This window comes from Cheilinus undulatus, linkage group 21 (assembly GCF_018320785.1).
Source record: "Cheilinus undulatus linkage group 21, ASM1832078v1, whole genome shotgun sequence".
NCBI lineage: Eukaryota > Metazoa > Chordata > Actinopteri > Labriformes > Labridae > Cheilinus > Cheilinus undulatus.
Window position 1 is genome coordinate 10,928,096 of NC_054885.1, and position 18,734 is coordinate 10,946,829.

Sequence of the window (18,734 nt, forward strand, 5' to 3'; positions counted from 1 at the left end):
AGGTGGTATTTTACCCTAACCCAACCTTAACCCCAAACCTCATAACACTGTGGCAATTTTCTGAAAACTAGGTGGTATTTTACCTTAACCCTCTAACCCCCTAAACCTAACCCTGACCCAAAACCCCCGACTCTAAATATAACATGAAAATTATTCAACAAGGACACACTTTGATTCTGTGGGCAAAAATAAAGAATTTATCTGGGAATTATCAGGTAACTAATAAAGTAAATTATTACCTTTCTCCGCAAAATCATTTAACAAACTAATTGTTAAATAATTCTCTTATATCCAGAGAATTGCCACAATATCATTAGGGTTAGGGGGTTAGAGGCTTGGGGTAAGACACCACCTAATTACCAGAGAATTGCAGCAATAATAAGAGGGTTAGGGTTAGGGTAAAGGTAGGGTCGGGGGTCAGGGTTAGAGTAAACACCTAATCATCAGGGAGTTGCTACACTATTACGAGAGTCAGGGTTAGGGGGTAAGAGGATTAGGGTAAAACACCACCTAATTACCAGAGAATTGCCACAATAATTCTGAGGGTTAGGGTTAGGATAAAGAACCACCTAATTATCAACGGGTTCCCACACTATTACGAGGGATATGGTTAGGGGGTTCTGGTAAAACACCACGTAACTACCAGAGAATTGCCACAATAATATGAGGGTTGGGATTAGGGTAAAGGTACGGTAAGTTAAGGTTTAGAAAGTAGAGGGTTAGAGGAAAAAACACCTTATTACCAGAGAATTGCCACAATATTATGAGGGCTAGGGTGACGGTAGGGAAAGGGGTTAGGAGGTTAGAGGGTTAGGGTAACGCAACAACTAATTTCCAGGTAATTGCCACAATATTATAAGGATTTACTTCATAATTTATACATTTTTACAATGCAAATACTTCCTTAATATTACTATATCTCCAAGTTATTACTTGGTAAAATCCCACCTTATTACAGTTACCACAATATTCTTGAAAAAATAAGATAATTACCACTCAATACTATAAAATAACTAAGCACAAAAAGTAAAAAAAATCCGTGTTTGATAGATTTCTTTGTTGTAATAGTGCTTCTTGGCAATATACCGTTGGAAAGCCTGTGTACTTCCCTTTAAGATGGTGCCACGTTTGTAAGGAACATGCATTTGTGGGATGAGCAGCAGAGCTGAGTATGTGGGTTGCGCCCATGAAAAAATGTCCAAATCTTCTCTGCCAATGAAATATTTTGTTGAGAAAACTTGGTATTAAATATTTGGAACACTTGGTGATGTCTGTCAGGAAAACTAGATAAACTTAAAGTTATTATTAAAGAAATTTCATCTTTATGATTACACCAACTGTCCATAAGAACTGTTTAAGCTTGAAATAATTCAGTTTGCTTATTTATTTGAAACAACTTGGCACACTAAACAGTGTAGAGCTCTTATATCTCAACTAAGCCAATGACTTTAAACTGCCTTTTTCTGACATCTGGTGGACACTGAGAGAAGTGGTGAGTACCATGTCAGTCTGCGTTTTTTTTTTTTCTTTATTACTTTTTGTCAGACTCTAAACAAGTAGTCTCATCCACTCTAGTCTCTTGAACTACTTGACCAGATTTAAGTTCTAAAAACAATTGTTTTTTTTTCTTTTTTTTTTGCTGACTTGTTTAACCAAACAAAAGGAAAACTGATTCTAATAACAATAGATAAATTTCAACTTTATTATCTTCACAAAAAGGCTTATCCAGTGGTTACAAAATGGAGCATTGACTATATTTTACATTAAGATCTGTACAACAAAAACAAAAGGCTCAAAGGGCACAAAATTCAAAGAAACAACGAAGTGTACAGCGGAAAAAAAACAACACTGGGTGAAGATGAGTGTGAAATAATAAAATTACTATGAATCAAAATCTGAGTGTTAAATATGGTTCTGCAGCAAAAACTGATTATGTTGTAGAGAGAAGTTTACATTCATACAGAGCTTTAGGAGGGACAGGTGTGTTTCTTCAAAAAAGCCTTTTCAGTAGTACGTCAAAGTGCAAACATCTGGAGGGGTGAGATAAAACATCAGCCCACTTTTAATGACAGAAGTATAAATATAGATCTGCTCAGTATGTAGAAAGACAGCAAGAAGAATGCATCCTCATATCTATTTCTTCTGCTAGATAAAGATAAAAAAATGCCTCTCTTGTCAAATAATACTTATGAAAATGTCCTCAATTGTGTTATGTGAACCAGAACAAGTTTTAGTCTAAACCACACGCTTAAATTAAAACATCGACAATAAATAACAGCTTTCATTCAGTGCAAAAACATAAACTACACAATGGAAAATACTTTAACATTTAAATAGAACATGACCACTCACTCAAAATCAAAGCAAACCATTCAAAAATTCTCATCGAGTTCAATCGGAAAACATAACAAGTGCAAAGTAGAAATACTAAATATGCAAATTTATTTACTGCCACAAAAAGGAAGTAATATTTGACTGATGATGGGGCAGAATAAGACAAAAACAGAGACACGTACCAGCTATTAATAAGGATTCTGATTTTATGGTTTTGTTTTCTGACCCACAAGTTTCCACAAAGTCCGTCTGCACTGCAAACTCTGGAGCTAATCATTCGCTGTCTATTCAATCTTAGGGTTTCCACAGCATGTGCTGAAGTCTTCCTGGCACGTGCTAGAAGCGCAACTCCACTCTTTAGATTCAGCCGAGCCCGCTTCCAACTTGTGCCAATCTGCACCCAGCAGATCAAGCTTAACGGGGAAACACATGGGAATGTATAGCATCTGATCAAAATGTGGATCATTTACCCCGTCACTAAATCCACATCATGTGAAAACAGGAAGCAAAACTGAACAACAAATCAACCTTGAACAGGCAAAGTATCACGCTTGTGTGTTTTTCTTTCTTGTGATCCATCTGCTCTGAGAAAGTGGACAAAGGTAAAGGTGCAGAACCAATGCTGCACAATTGGACTGCAGAATTTGGGAGTTAAAGCTATTTCGTTTTATTTTAAAAAGACCACGTCATTCCGATTTAATTTGACTAGTTTTTAGAGTTTTTTTTCCATTATTTTTCAAACAACCACAAGAAAATCTCTTCACACGCTAACAAGGCAAATGTGTGCTTTAGGGGCAGTTATGATCTCAAATGTTTCGTATTTAAAATGTGTCTCTAAAGAAGGCCAGAAAAGCAATGGGGCGGGCTCCTTGTGTTGTCTTTGAGACCATTTTGGCATCAAAGAGTAACGGAGACCTTGTGGACCTTGTTTATGTCCTTAAAGGCTGCATAGCTGGTGGACATGGAGGCATATGGTGATCATAGTAACTGGTATTTGTGTGTGTTTGTGTACTATGTCTGGGCCAGCTGAAGTTCCTCTAAGCCGTGTTTCCCCAGGTGATATCTGGCCAAGTCTTTCCTGGTCACCAGCCCAATCACCTGCAGAGGGTCACAAACCAAATCAAGAACATCAGAGCAATCGTTTTCATCATTATCAGGAGCAGCAAGGAAAAACAACGGAAGATAACAGACTCTTACCCTGTTTGAATCATCCACCACCACCAAGTGTCTGAGTCCGAGCGCTCTAAACAGCTTAAACACTCGAGGGAGAGACGTTTCCTGCAAAGAAATAGTGTCATTTAAATGATGGAAAAAGTTATTAAAAGTGGAGCCTCTCCCTGCCAACTTGGCGTGCTTCACTACATTCCCAGCATGTTGTGAGGAGTGTAGCAGCCGCTTCCAGTGCACCATGAAAAGGGAAGAGTTTTCAACAACTTATAAATAAAGTGGTGCTGTCAAGTGATTGAAAAACACTGAAATAAATTACTGGTTTTATGATTAATAAATTGCAATAATGAAATATTAATCAAACTATGGTGAATTTGCAGCACTGTAAATTGTAAAATATGTGTGTCTTACCTGTGGCACAGTGTAAGGTGTTGGATTCATGAACTCTGTGAGGTCCATCATACACTCCCTCTCATCCTGGGAGACGTGGATGCTCTGGATCGGGGGGAAACGGGGATATGCATCTCTGAAGTCCTTCAGCTGGAGCTTCCTCTGGGTCAGCCGGGTCCGGGCCAACTCCACAAACACCTGACAGGTTTCAGCACAGGTTAATAATGACATTTAAAGGATAAAAACAATGATGAAGGGTTTTTTATAGTTGATAATATTACCTTATGCTTGAGGAGAACGATGAGCTGTGAGCGGAGGATGAGACCGCAGAGCTTTGGTGCCTGAATAAGGGAAAATAAAAGGCAATCAAACATAATCAGTCACCATTTTCATTGAAGCTCAACCTCTTATCCATTTCAGGTCCAGTTATATAAGAAATTCTGGATCTTTCACAGGAATTTCAACCCACACGTCTCCTAAATGTTTATAGAAAGTGACAACTGAACAGAGACACAAATCCTTCACACAGTGATGATGAATAAAAGGCTTTTATATTCACTCTGTGGAATTTGTTCAGATTTAAAATGCTTTATAAATACCTCAACAACATATCTATTAAAAGAAGTTTATTTACCCTCAAAATCCTAAGAAAAATGGGGTTCTTAATGAAATATGTGGCACAGGCTGATGAAACAGACTGAACTGACAGTAACAGATTATTTTCAGAAAGTTTTGATTGATACATTGATTCATCAATGAAAGAATACAATAAAATTTAAGAAAAATAACAAATCAAAGCTTCAATACAGTACCTCCTCACTGGCTGAAACCTCCGCTACCACAGGGAAACCGTTGTGATTGGTCGATGTGTTGCTTAGAACATCTACAATGGTTCCCACCTTCTCTATCCTGTTCAGACAGGTGACCGGTGAACTCATCACCTCTCTGGGTGAGTGTTGAGAAAAATGTGGGTGAGAGAAATCCCATACAACAAAAGTCAAACTCTATCACGTCTTAAAATCATCAACTATAATCAAATTTTTCCTTTACACTGACTATAAATAAAGCATGTCTGGTATGGCCTTGAATGCATAAGATATAATGCACAAACAGGAAGGCAGTTACCTTGCAGTCAGCCAGTGGGATGTGGCAGGAGCCTCCCAGTTTAAGAAGGGGACACTCTGCAGCTTGATGTGGATGTCATACAGACCCTTAAACAAAAAGAGACTCATTAAACCTGGCACACAGTAATAGCTTTTCAAAATCTCAATGGAGGTTAAAAACGTGAGAGACCCCATACATGGTGATAAATAATGACAGATTTAGCAGTGTTGTTTTCATTGTATTTGGAGTGGGATGAACAACACAGCAATAACATATTCGCCAACAACCACAGTCTAAATTCTAATATCTCAAAATCTCCTCAGTCAAACCCAACATTAGAGTAAAGAAGCTAAATGGGGCTAGCTGTTCTTGCACAATCTTTGCAGTGGCAATGTCAGCCCAACTCCCCCTCATGCTACAATTAGTTTGACTGTAGTATGTTTTACATGACAGACTATCTAAACACTTGTGTTGTCGCCACAAATCAACAAGTTGGTTCTCCATGTTTAACACCCATCTAACTTTATGCTTCAAGTTTACTACCGTTGCGATGGCTGTGTTTGTCATACCCTGCTGTTTCTGCTACACGCTAACCGCTAAGCCAACGCTGAGAACTGCCCAACAGGCAGCGGCCTCTAGTGGCGGGAGGTTTGTTACTGTTTAAAAGAGCATTATAGACCAGGATTTCAATCCTATCTTTATAATAATGATGGGTAATTCATTTAGTCAACTCGTGAATCCCACGCCGGCTAATTTGACAAACTGTTTCAGCGATTAACCGCGTGCATCCCTAATTATAACCTTGCTTCCTCTTTCAGTCAGCTTAATTCTTGTGTTAAATTTTAAACTGCAGGGGCTCCAATGGACTTTCAAGCAGAGCAGGAAGGGGAAAATAACCTTTAGATACAAAGTATGTAAAATTCTGCCACCAGGGGGCTCTAAATCCAAACAATAACAAAATGACAAGTAGAGTCCAACACTGCTCAGCTCTGCTTGGCAAATTCGCCCATTGCCATAATTCCTATAGTCTTAGTAATAGGTTTGTTACCTTTAGTTGTCAGTGCAAGCTATTTTTGGATCGGCGCTGCCGAGTTCGGACCTGTTGTGCCAACTCAATGAAAGCAGACGATAATTCGGCTTTCCCTCATCAAACTCACCAAATACACAATCCAACAACTCCAAAATGCTCTCGTGGACAAGTTGTGACCTCCACATTCACCACGCTATGAAATAATAACGTATAATTATGTAACATTATGACACATGAAGCAAATACTCGGAACTATTTCTTGAGTAAACCATTGGGCGGAGTGACACAGTTCAGCAGCCATGTCTGGAGTGTAGTTCTGACTTTGCATTTAGCTTTAAAACATCTCCGTATCGTAATGTTCCATGATTATTTCGTAGCGTGTTGAATGTACAGGTCACAACTTGTTCACGAGAGTGTTTTAGAGTTGTTGGATTGTGTATTTGATGAGTTTGATGAGGGAAAGCAAAAAATACCGTCTGCTTACACTGAGTTGGCACAGCAGGTCCGAACTCGGCAGCGCCGAGTTAAAAAATAGCTTGCACCAACAACTGAAGGTAACGAACCTATTACTAAGTCTATAGGAATTTGCCAAAATGTTCAAGTATCCCTTTAACCATTTGTCTTGCGTGGACTTATTGTTATAAAAAGCTTGTCAAATACCAACCCTGTGGTGCACAGTGAAGGTCTAAACATCCTTTTTTCAGGACAACCTGGTCTTTAAGAATACTTGTGCCACAGTAATGTCACTTGAATCTTTAAAAAAGTTATGCGACAACAAAGAGAAAAGAAAACATTTTACAGAAATGAAATAAAAATGTTTTTATGCATGACACAGTAAACAATAATGACTACAATGTTTTTTCTCATAAACTTGTTTTCCAATCGTTATCGTTCTATTTCACTGTTGTAGAATTAAAGTAAAAGAAATCAACATAACTGAGCTTTACATATAATCATGCAAAGTACTTGTGGAAAATGAGTGCATATAGACATCAATTGAATGCCATTGTTCTTGCTAGTGATGCCACAAAATAGACAAAAATGAGACAATGAAAATCGGGAACACTGTGGGTCGGTATCTTTACACTCACCTCTACAAAGTAGTCCCCTACTATCTTGGCAGTCATAAGGACAAGCATGATGGGTAAACCGTAAGTGACATTTCCTGTTGCCTCCACCATGATGACAGTCAAACTGAGGGTCATCCTCACGATGCCACCTGTTGAGAGCATGAAATTATAACCGCTTTTACACTTATGTTTCACTGAGTGCTTGAATAAAAAATGGAGACTAAACTAGATTAAATACAGTACACAATAAGCACATATATAGCTGTTTTATGTTTGAGATTATCATTAGCATTTTTAACATACTGTTAAACTCTAAACACAGAAAAACCAGTGCTCACCTAACTGAGCTGCAGCTCCTATCAGGGCGTATTTACCCGGGTCAGCCCAGATCTGAGAAAACGAAACGCAGGAAAGTCAAACAGGAAATAAGGCATGTGGAATATCAGTTTAGTTGACACTAAATAAACGAAACATTAAATGCTGAGAATACAGTTGTGTTCATAAGTTTACATAATAAAAAATAATTTTCGACCTTTTGGTAAGTTTTGGAAAATGTGACTTATGCAGAAAAACCTCCCTTTCACTGAAAGATAGTGGCCAGGTGGAGCTACGTAGCATCACACAAATGTGTTCAATCTTTTAGAATAATATAATAATTAAAATCATTCAAATGCTTCCTCAAGTCATGTTGGATTGAGGTTGCTTTGTGTTCCCACTATGAACGAACCACACCGGAGTCCAAATAAAAGCAGACCCCGACCCACCTTCTCAAAGTTTGGTTGTTTGGTCTGAGTCAGAAGTCAATCGACAGCTGTCCCACCAGTGCAAACAAACCTCATGAAGTCCTCACACGAACTGGAGGGTCTTTCAACTGAACCTAACATGTTAGGTGTGAAAGCAACCAAAGATTCTGTGTCAACAGAATTCTGAAGTCGCTCTGTAAAAGGTGTGTCCAGCTATTGTTGTAAAGGTGACCCAAATACACTCTGTGTCAGACAGTAACGGAGTATTTTTAGTTGCAGGACTGCCGTGACAGGTTCTTAGCACCAGTGGCCTTTATCGCTTCTATTCTTTGTGGCAGGATTTTTAAGAAGCTGGCATTTTAAGAAGCTGCTATAATCAACTATAACTCCTAATTTAGCAGAATTTTACGGATCATCAAATAGCAAGCCCAAGAGTTAATGTGTTATATATGACAATTTTCTCAGCTTTTTTTATACTGCTGTGTTTTATCTCGACTTTATCGGGAAAAGGGATGAGTAACACCAACACACACTTACTGAGCCAGTAGAAGTGATGGAGGCCAGCAGTATCCCAAACAGGCGACCCCAGGCTGCTCCGATGAGCAAAGAGGGAATAAAGACTCCAGCAGACACGGCCAGGCCGTATGTCCAGCACGCCAGGAAGAAATAAGTGAGAGTAAACAAACCCAGGGTCAGAGGATTGTAGGTTCCTTTAAAGAGAAGAATAGAGGTTATATAAGAGAGGGCACAATAACGTTTCTATTGTCCATGTACTAAACAAAGAAAGAAATGGCTGCTACATGTTTTTTTACATTACTGTTCTGTTTGCTTTATCTTCAGTTTTACCTGGCGGGTCGTGGAAGAGACTTCGAACACTTCTCTCAGGAGTGTTAAAGAAGGCCGTTGCCATGGAGTTATACTCTCCATCTGCACAGAACAGCTATAAAAGAGAGAGATGCACATACTCAGGATGATAAGAGTGATTAAACAGTAGATAGACGACACAAGGACACTTCTTTTGGTTTATATATATATATATGTTTTGTACTTGCTGAGAAGCATTTAAGCGGTTTGAACCTTTTTCATGTCACTTCAATCTGAATTTTTGTTCTCTCTTCAACAAATTTGGATACTCCAAGCTGTTTACAGGCTAGACACAGGTTTTTATAATCTTCTGCAAATGTTTTCCTTTGTGAGAGACACCTTAGCCAACTCAAAAAGTACTGCTCATTTTTTAGATGTTTTCAGAAAAACCAAACAATAAAATCAACAGACCAAATATTGTTTGATTATTTTTTTTTTAACATTTCTAGCCTGCAAGTAAGTAGTGTTCACTAAATTATACTATAAACTAAAGACCTCTATTAAACCTTTTTACACACTTTTGTGTTGTTGATATTCTATTTTATATTTCATAAAGGTATATTAAATTTGGGCCAGCTTAGTTGTACACCCAGGCATGACATTATGCCTGGCTTAGAGCCAGAAGTTACAACCAACTTAAAGTTTTACCCTGTGCACCAGCTGGACTTAAGCTCTATTTCAGTTGTGCTTGGGTGTAACCTTTATGCCTGGGATGGAGTAGGCATATCTTTAAGAAGTCAGATTTTAAGGTGACATATTTTACCCCTTTAAGACAAGTTTATATTGGTCTCAGAGGTCCCCAAAACATGCCTGTGAAATTTGTTGCTGAAAGAAACACTCCAGTACTGGATTTTGAGTGTCTAAAAACCCCACTGTTTCAGCCCTGCTCAGAACGAGCGATTTCTGTGTCTGTGGCTTTAGTCTAAATGTTACTGGTCTTTCTGACTCCACCCCTGACCATACCCCTCTCAGGAAATTGATGTGGTCTGAGGGATATGCCTCTCCTGATCCCCCTCTCAGCTGGAGGATCAGGAGAGGAGGGCAGAACGTTCTTCCAAGCAGAGAGGGCCACCCGAAGCTGGGGGTGGTGCTAACTCCCCACATGACATCATGAAGGGAAAATCTGAGAATGGCTTGTTTCAGGACACATTTTCTGAAAGGTGGAGAAAGAGAGAGGGGGGATTTTCTGGTGCTTGGGGGATTGTGGACAGGCCAGGGGCACATATTTTTAGTTAGAAAAGTCTGAAAAGTGATTTTTGCATAATATATCCCCTTTAAAACAGGAGGGAGGGGTATTTCTACGACTGTTTTGTGTAACACTTGGTGCACTCTGTGTAAAGTTGAGTCCAGGAGGTGGACATAGGGGATGAGAATGACATAAGTTACAACCAGCTGATGCACTCGACCCAAGGAGGCATTTCTGTCTCACTCCTCTGCTCTCAATCTGTTTGTAACAGACGCAAACTATGTCTTTCTATGTCCTTGAAGAGACTAAATAAAACACATTTGCTGACAGGGGAATTAAACAAATCAAGATGACAGAAGATGTGATAGCAGGCACAGCAAAGTGGCATGCAGTGGGCACAAGTCCCAAATCTACATTTTGGTGTGTTTCTAACTTTTCTACTCCATATCAATGCACTGTTTTAGCAACAGGACACCAGTAATCGCTCTTTGATAGCACGCTGTTGCACTCCCTCTCGTCTCATGACATCTCTGGGTTGAAATATGAATGTTTATGTATCTCTGGCCTCAGAAGAACTAAGGAGGATCCCCACAGTATGCAGGATTCAACCTCTGAGGACCAAATTATGATTTCCGGTCTTCATTTCTTCAGAATTTGAACATGAAAAAGTCAGTGATGGGCGTGTTTTCACCTGCAGTGGGTACTCTTCTGTGTGCTCTGGTCCCAGTGGCTGACAATCATTAGAGAAGTAGATCATGGTGAATGACACTGTCGCTGTTACTGCAGCAACCAACATGGCTTCCATCACCTGCAAGCAAGGACGATGAACATAGCTGCAACACACACAAACACAAAACATGATGATTATTAGATAACTCATAACATTGATCAAACAGCTACTTCCTCAAAGAGATTCATTTTTATTATGGACTCTATTTACTCTATTTATGGACTTTCCTGTGTCAAGAGGAAACTCTCAGTTCAATTAACAGACTGGTGGTAAACAAAGAGTTCCTGTCACTTCAACCTACTTGTGCCCTAAGGTGGAGTCGCTCGATAAATGTCAAGTGAAGTCCAACTTTTGTTACAAAAGTTGACCCAAATAGACACATTGTCAGATGATAAAGGAGTATTTTTAGCAGCAGGACTGCTATGACAGGTTTTCAACATCAGATACTGAGTGAAGTGTATTTATCACCTGATGATTTCAAAAGTTAAACAAGCAGGTTATGTATGGCTTTCAATAATGGTTTTATAATGGCTCCACTTGTTTGGCTGTTTAAAGGCAAGGTCAAGGAAGAAAGCCTTTATAATCCTGCAGATGAAACCCTTTCATGCTGTAGAGTTTTAGCAATAAAGGTCAAACCCAAATACAGAAAAGTCTGATTCTCTGTTTTCTCTTATCAGAAAAAGGTAGGAATTAATCCCAGGATGACTCGACAATTTTTTACCACAGTGAACTTTCTTGCAGTATGTGAGCACAGACAATGGGTTATTAGTGAAAATGTGCACAAGAGCTTAGGCATTTTACCACAGTGAGCTTTCTTACAATATTTGAATGAAGTAAATGGATTGATTAGTGCAAACAAACAAATGCACTTAAGCATTTTAACACAGTGAGCTATCTTACAGTGTTTGAGTGCAGAAACTATATAAATTTGTGAAAATGTGCATATGAGGCAAGGCATTTTACCATAGTGAGCTCTCTTACAGTATCAAAGCACAGTAAAAAAAAAAAAGTGAGTTAGTGCAAATGTGCATACGAGCCGGGGCGTTTACCACAGTGAGCTTTCATACAGTGTTTGAGTACAGAAAATAGATTTAGTGCAAATATGTATGAGGGAAGGCATTTTACCACAGTGAGCTATCATATAGTATTGGAACTATAGAAAATAGATTAGTTAGTACAAATGTGCATTTTAGGGCAGGTATTTTGCCACAGTGAGCTTTTATAAAGTATTTGAGAACAATTAATAGATCAGAAAGTGCAAGTTTACATATGGGTAAGACATTTTAACACAGTGAGCTTTCTTACACTGTATGTGTACAGTAAATATATAAATAAGTGCAAATATGTGTACGAGATTAAGCAATTTACTACAGTGAGCTATCATAAAGTATTTCAGATACAATAAATGAGTGCAGATGTGCATTTAAGTTAGAGGTTTTACAACAGTGGGCTATCATAAAGTATTTCAGATACAATAAATGAGTGCAGATGTGCATTTAAGTTAGAAATTTTACTACAGTGAGCTATCAATGTATTTCAGATACAGTAAAGCTGTAAGAGACAATGCAGGATATTTTACAACATGGAGGGCTAGGGTACTTGTTAAATTAAGGTTCTGAGTGTTGAGGTCATCAGTGAAACAGATGCAGATGATCTCATAATAACACGAGTTTGCACATTTTTATCTATAGCAAGATGATCATAAGCAGATTCTTTATGATAATATATGGTCAACTAATGAATACTAAATGCCCCTCAAAAGGTAAAGGTTAGGATAAATTGACTTATTTTCTGCAGTTTAGTTAGTTTCACCTCTAACTTATTTTCATCTCAGTCTAACAGTAGCATCATCGTGAGGAGCCATGAATAAGAGAGAGACAGTAAAAAAATATCTCTTCAAGAATGTTTTTCAACCCGCAGATTTTGAAATGAAAGCAATGATAAATCTTGGCTGTTGGAACTCGATCCAGTTCAAAGTTACTGTTACGGTTCTTTCCACAACATGGTACCAGCTCAACTTGTTCTGACTTTTGCTTATTTTCTTGTTTCTAGTTTGCACCTTGTCTTTTTCTTGGCATCACCTCTGTCGAGGCTCCAAGTGAGGTGAGCTGATACTAAAATGTGACGCTAACAAACTGCAGAGTGCCAAGCATCCTAAGTGGGATGTTTAATAAGGAACTCAAACCCCTCTCTACATCGGCTTCATACTGCTGTATGTCTTCCAAAACTCTTCTTTACTTTTCAGCTGTATTTTTTTCTCACTACCTGCAACCATCTCTGGGAGAAAACATATCTCCTTGCTGTGACTAAAAAGCCACAGATTGAGGAACTGGCACACTGCTGTTGTGTTGGATGTATGGGCAGTTTCTAGCTCGTATCACACATGAAAATCCACCAGTTTTGATTGGTGGTTGTTTTGGTATGTTACTGTAACAAAGGCTGCAGCCAGCTGTTATTTCCCATGATAAAGTCCTCAATATTTTTTTTCTTCTTAAAAAAATCGTATTCTAAGGCTATGCCTGCTGCTCAGTGATCTCAGACAACCAAGCAGGAACAGCAGGTGTATTAGCATAAGTGATCATACCTGATCGTACTCTGGGAATACATTCAAACTCTAATCACAAGATGATGACTGTTCTGAGAGATTGATTTAAGAGTCTTCCACGCCCTGTCTTTGACAGGCAACAACAAAGCCTTCATGCTGGATTTTGTTGTTTTACTTGGCAGTCTGCATGTGCAGATCTATTCTTCATGTCACCTAAGCCTTTGTTAAAGGCCTCCCCAAACTTGATCACAATTTGTTTTTACTTGTAACCATTTAAACCACTCATGAAACTCACCGGATCCTGAAGATGGTCAGCCAGTAGTTCAGGGCGTTGAACAGAGCTCCAAGCAATCCACCTGTACAGCAGAGGAAGACAAATAGGGTGAACTTTGTTTTAATGTTACGGCAGCAACAACACAATTAAATATACTGAAAGTATTCATGTTAGATTCATGTAAAAAGGCAATACACAATGACGATGCAAACTGTACTATACTAAATATCTTTTCTCACCTATAGCTCCCATTGCAATGAACAAGGGAATCTCATAGAGGTTGTAGGCCAAACTCTGAAAAAGCACAAAACAACTTTCTGTCATCTTTCACCTTGTCTAAGAAACAACACTAAACATTCTATCAACAGTTCCTCAAATGATGACCAGGGTTTTCATTGAGCTCTTGTACTGAGGACACCAGGATTTCATCAGAGTCAGGCATATAGTGCATTCAGAAAGTATTCAGACCCCCTCACTTTTTTAACATTTGTTATGGTGCAGCCTGATGCTACAGTCCAAATAAATCAAACTCTGAACTACATAGCTCCTGTGTGGGGATGGGACAAAGTGCCAGAAGGACAACCATCACTGCAGTCCTCCACTGATCAGGGCTTTATGGCAGAGTAGCTAGATGGTAGCATTGCAAAAAACATAAAGACCCGCTTGGCTTTCACAAAGAGTCTCTGCAAACTCCAAGCAGCTGCTCATGTGTTTTGCACAGAGGTTTCCATTTAGCCACTCTGCCATACAGCCCAGATCAGTGGAGGGCTGTAGTGATGATTGTCCTTCTGAAACTTTGTCCCATTTCCACACAGGATCTCTGGAGCTGAGTCAGAGTGACCATCAGGTTCTTGTTTACCTTTCTTCCCTTGATTGCTCTGTTTGGCTGGGCCACCAGCTTTTGGAAGAGTCCTTGTTGTTGTTCTGTCAAACTTATTCCATTTGAAAATTATGGAGGCAAGGGTGCTCTTGTAACCTTCAGGGCAGCAGAAATTATTTTGCAGCCTTCCCCAGAGCTGTGACTTGCAGCAATCCTGTCTCTGAGCTCTGGAGGCAGTTCCTTTGACCTCATGGCTTGATTTTTGCTCTGATATGCACTGCCATCTGTGAGGCCTTTCTAAGTTATGTCCAATAAATTTAATTCACCACAGGTGAACTCCAAGCAAAGTGTAGAAACATCCCAGCAAAGACTGGGAGAAATTGGAGGAACCTGAGATAAATTTCAAGCGTTTTTGCAAAGGGTCTGAATACTTGTGTAAGTGTGATTGTTTAATTTTTTATTTTCCATAAATTTGCAAAAATCTCTAAAATTCTGTTTTCACTTTGTTATTAAAGGTTACTGAGTGCAGACTGATAAGAATAAAATGATCTGACTGTAGCATCAGACTGCAGCATAATACAATTTTAAAAAGTGAAGGGCCCAGGCACTTTCTGAACACATTTTAAAAGCTTACCACAAAAAAAGGACTGAGATGGCTTATTTCACATTTTTGGGTCACTCTGATACTAAACTTATGTTAGAAATATTAAAAAGTGGGGTTTTTTTTGTGATAACGCTTGTGAAACAACCTACAATAAAGCTCTTAAAATGAAGTTAATTTTCTCGACCTTGTAGTCACTGCCATTCTAGGAAGTAGGGTCATTAAAGCTGGATCTAGCATGCTAATCAACAGCCCAAATCCTTAAATACCAATGGATGCAGTCATCTTTATGGCTCTAGCACTTATTTAGGGGGGCAGTGTTTAAATCCACTTCCCAGTGTATGTTATAAATGTTTTGGTGTTTCAGAGCGTTGCACAATTTTACTTGCTGCATCATCTTGCTTGTGCTTTTTGTGAAGTTCCCAAGTGTCTTGCAAAATTTACATACTGTTTTGTTCTGTTTTCAGCTCACCACTCACCCGTTCACAAACAAGACGTGCTCCCATACTCCAACGCTTTACTTGCTTATGCAATGTCAGATTGCTTGTATTTGGGATTATTATTACTCTTACTGGTGAGAAACAGCTTTAGTTTCATTTGAGGGCATTCAACATGCTTAAATAATTGTCTTACATCAGTCTCAAAGCGTCCAAAGTTAATAAGACCAGGGTTTGCAAGTTCTCCTGGGTTTTTGTTGTAGATACTGAGGAAGAAGTTCAAGGTGAAGGTGGAGATCATGGAAGCAAAAAACTACAGAGAGAAAAAGAGAGAATTTTTGACACTGATACCACACATTTTAAAATGATGTCTGTTATCTTAATAATCAATAACATGGCAAAGTACCACAGCTTTCATAAAAGTTAGATCTTCAGTTATATTTTAACACATAAGAACTAGAGAATGGACATTTTAAGTTTCCTGAATAAACTGACATTTTGTGCAGCACTTTGCTTTCATTTTTAGTAATCAACAATATTGAATGCGTAAGACTCCTAGGCATCCATATTGTTAGAAACTTTTTTACTGCAGTGTATCAACAGCCCAGGATCTTTAAAGGGACTTACTATCCTCCACGTCAGCATCTGGTTCCAGAAAGACGCTCCCTCCTCCAGAGAAAACAGAACACCACCTGCAGACCAAAGGAAAAAAAATGGCTCAGCAGACATCAGCAGTAATTTATCTGATAAGTTAATGTCAGGTTAGCCAATACGTCACGACCTCCTCCACACAGGGTATTCTTTCATCAGGGCTGAATATTTACTGGGTTCACCCAAGTCAAACTCAAGTCTTCTTATGTGATGAGATCCAATAACTAAGCGAGACAAAGTTTGTGAGGTTTTTTTTTTAACTACAAGTTGAAAACTAGAAAAACTGCCATGTGCTTGGAGGTTTAGGTATACATCAATGTTTGTCAGTATGGCCTTGTTGTCATAGAATCATGAGTAAACATACAGTATTCTCCAGATATGTTTCAGACATCGTAACAACAGGAATTTGACCTTACTTACCTATTACCTCACAGTTATAGGATAAGAAAAAAGGCATACCCATATACTTGCTTATTACTCACTGACAAAGCTCCACACTCATTTTTGCCACTGCTCCCTAAAATACTTGTAACCATCCCAAAAGTGGGATCTCAAAACCAACATGGGAAAAATAGCTTCTTTACTCAATAGTGCCACTGGAATGTTTGCCTAGTTGGCCTGGACAGCTCCACTTCACAACGCGTTGCTAGATCTATGATTAGCTTGTGTGGGGTAGTTTCAGTAGTTTCTGTTTGGATGTGAGCGTAGCAATGGCTGCTGAGCTCCAGGAAGAAAGCTGCAACTCGACTGATGCAGGGCTTAGCAGACTGGCTTGAGTAGTCAAATTAAGCGTGTACCCAAAGCACCTGATGTGCAGCGTTTTCCGTGCATTATCGATGACAAAAAGCAATTTTGTGATTTGCCCTTTCAAACCCCCATTCTGTAATAGCAGGCTTCAGAACCCCAACATTGTTTTCTGCCAGTATGTGTTGAAAAGAGGTCTAAAACGTGCTATTTCACACTCAGTGGTTATAAGATGAGTCATGATTGTCAGAGGTCCAGCTGTCCATTGACTTAAACAGGATGATGCACCCACTGCAGCAAAGTTTTTACCCACTTCTGCCATGATTGTTGAGAGTTTATCTGTTGCTTTCAGGTCAGTGGAAGCAAGATTAAGACGTTAAATAAGCAAGGTTTAAGGTAGTCAAAGTTTAAACACGGTTTCATCAAATTGTGTTGAACTGATTTAAATCAGTTTGTTTGTAATGATGTTTGGCCGATTCAGGATACAACCTTTTATCCCTACATTTGATATCAAAATTTTAAATAATTGATGCTCGATTCCAAGTGGACGTATGTGCAAAATTTAAAAGTATTTCCTCAAAGTGTTCCTTGGATATTGTGTTCAAAAGAAAACACAGATGGCAGCTTTGACACACATTTTTAACCCTAAAATTAATGTAGTATCAGGTTGTTTAAGTTTATCAAAGTAAGTGGCTGGCAAGGAGGGTATTGTAGTCTGTGATTTGGAGCTTAATGAATAAAATCCAACTTTAATACACCGTCAAAACAAGTGTTTAAAAAGCATTTTTTAGATGTGTTAGTTTTTGTGTAGGTTAGACTCATTTATGGCACGGTTTCTGAAGTTTCAACAAATTAAAATTTAAGACCTTTTGAACACCAGATACTATCCAATTTAACTTCTATCTAAAATATGATGGAGAACCAGAAGGGGAAGTCATGGATTGGAATCTAATCTGCTATAATTTCAAGTTTAAGAACCATCAGCATTGAATAACAAGCTTTACTTTGATAAAATTGATATGGCAGGAACTAATTCTATTTCCCAAGATTCAGTCAGACTAGCATGTTTCATATGTATTTTACACATCCAGTTATAGTTGGACTAGCACACAATTTTTTTATTTTTCTCACTTGAACGCACTGAAAGTTAGTGAATGTGTATCTTTTCCTGGATGCTGATAGTGCTCTTTTCCATCGAAACAGAATTTGTGTGTTCTTCACATTAAAAATGCATTTGTCTCTTTACAAATAATCTAGCTGCCTGTTTTCTCACAGTTCTCACCATCTTGCCTCAGCCATCATCAGAATCAGACTGCCAACTAAGGTGATGCTTCACAACCGTTCCTATTATAACAAGCATTAGAGGAATTATAACAAGTGCTTTAGAGGGAGTTTCCTCACAGCTTTTCTTTGTCCTTAGTTTGGGCGTGCAGCCATACTCCTCCACTGCTGCCTAACACAGACTAAACTGCCCACCCAAATTAGACACATTAGTAACAATGATCATGGTTACACTCTACTGTGTGAGACGGTTGTGTTTTTTTTACCAACGGGTGCTCCGAAAGCAGCTGAAACTCCAGCGGCAGCTCCGGCAGACACAAAGTCACGTTTTTCTGTGTCTCTGCGGAAGTATTCAAAGATCTACAAACACAAAAACACACTCATAAATCATTTTTTACTCAAATTAACAGACTTACGATGGAGCTGTTTAACAAACTGACACCAATTAAATAAAGAGTTTGGAATTGATCACCTGTAGAACTCTAAAAAAGCATGTAAAACAATTCTATTCTTCCTAAGGTTAAATGTGCTCATGAACAAAACAGAAGCCACTCCACTCAATGACCTTGAAGTCTCTTTTTAATGAGGTGCTCCTGCCCTGAGAAACTCCTGCAGCTACGACTGCACCAGAGTGAATCATGGGACCTTCCTGTAGGGATGAGAGTACAGATATGATTGGGAGTTCATGACAAACAGATACCAAGTCAATACAAAGAACTTCAAAAGGACATAATCACTGACATAAGATCAGATGTTGACATCT

At 38.8% G+C, this 18,734-nt stretch overlaps 1 protein-coding gene across 2 annotated transcripts in view; it reads right to left on the reverse strand.

The window, feature by feature from the left end:
- Window positions 1-1,678: 1,678 nt before the first annotated feature.
- Window positions 1,679-18,734, reverse strand: part of clcn7 (chloride channel 7) — a 29,900-nt gene continuing 12,844 nt past the window's right edge. For both annotated transcript variants that reach the window (XM_041777689.1, XM_041777688.1), the window contains 17 exons: window positions 18,537-18,620; window positions 18,238-18,331; window positions 15,923-15,987; window positions 15,492-15,608; window positions 13,677-13,731; window positions 13,459-13,519; window positions 10,580-10,721; window positions 8,685-8,778; window positions 8,376-8,548; window positions 7,434-7,485; window positions 7,117-7,244; window positions 5,017-5,102; window positions 4,704-4,836; window positions 4,173-4,232; window positions 3,913-4,089; window positions 3,532-3,612; window positions 1,679-3,432 (listed from right to left, as the gene is read on the reverse strand). In XM_041777689.1, the coding sequence (XP_041633623.1) occupies window positions 3,346-3,432; window positions 3,532-3,612; window positions 3,913-4,089; window positions 4,173-4,232; window positions 4,704-4,836; window positions 5,017-5,102; window positions 7,117-7,244; window positions 7,434-7,485; window positions 8,376-8,548; window positions 8,685-8,778; window positions 10,580-10,721; window positions 13,459-13,519; window positions 13,677-13,731; window positions 15,492-15,608; window positions 15,923-15,987; window positions 18,238-18,331; window positions 18,537-18,620 (1,689 nt within the window). In that variant the 3' untranslated portion in view covers window positions 1,679-3,345. The remainder of the gene's footprint in view (window positions 3,433-3,531; window positions 3,613-3,912; window positions 4,090-4,172; window positions 4,233-4,703; window positions 4,837-5,016; window positions 5,103-7,116; window positions 7,245-7,433; window positions 7,486-8,375; window positions 8,549-8,684; window positions 8,779-10,579; window positions 10,722-13,458; window positions 13,520-13,676; window positions 13,732-15,491; window positions 15,609-15,922; window positions 15,988-18,237; window positions 18,332-18,536; window positions 18,621-18,734) is intronic.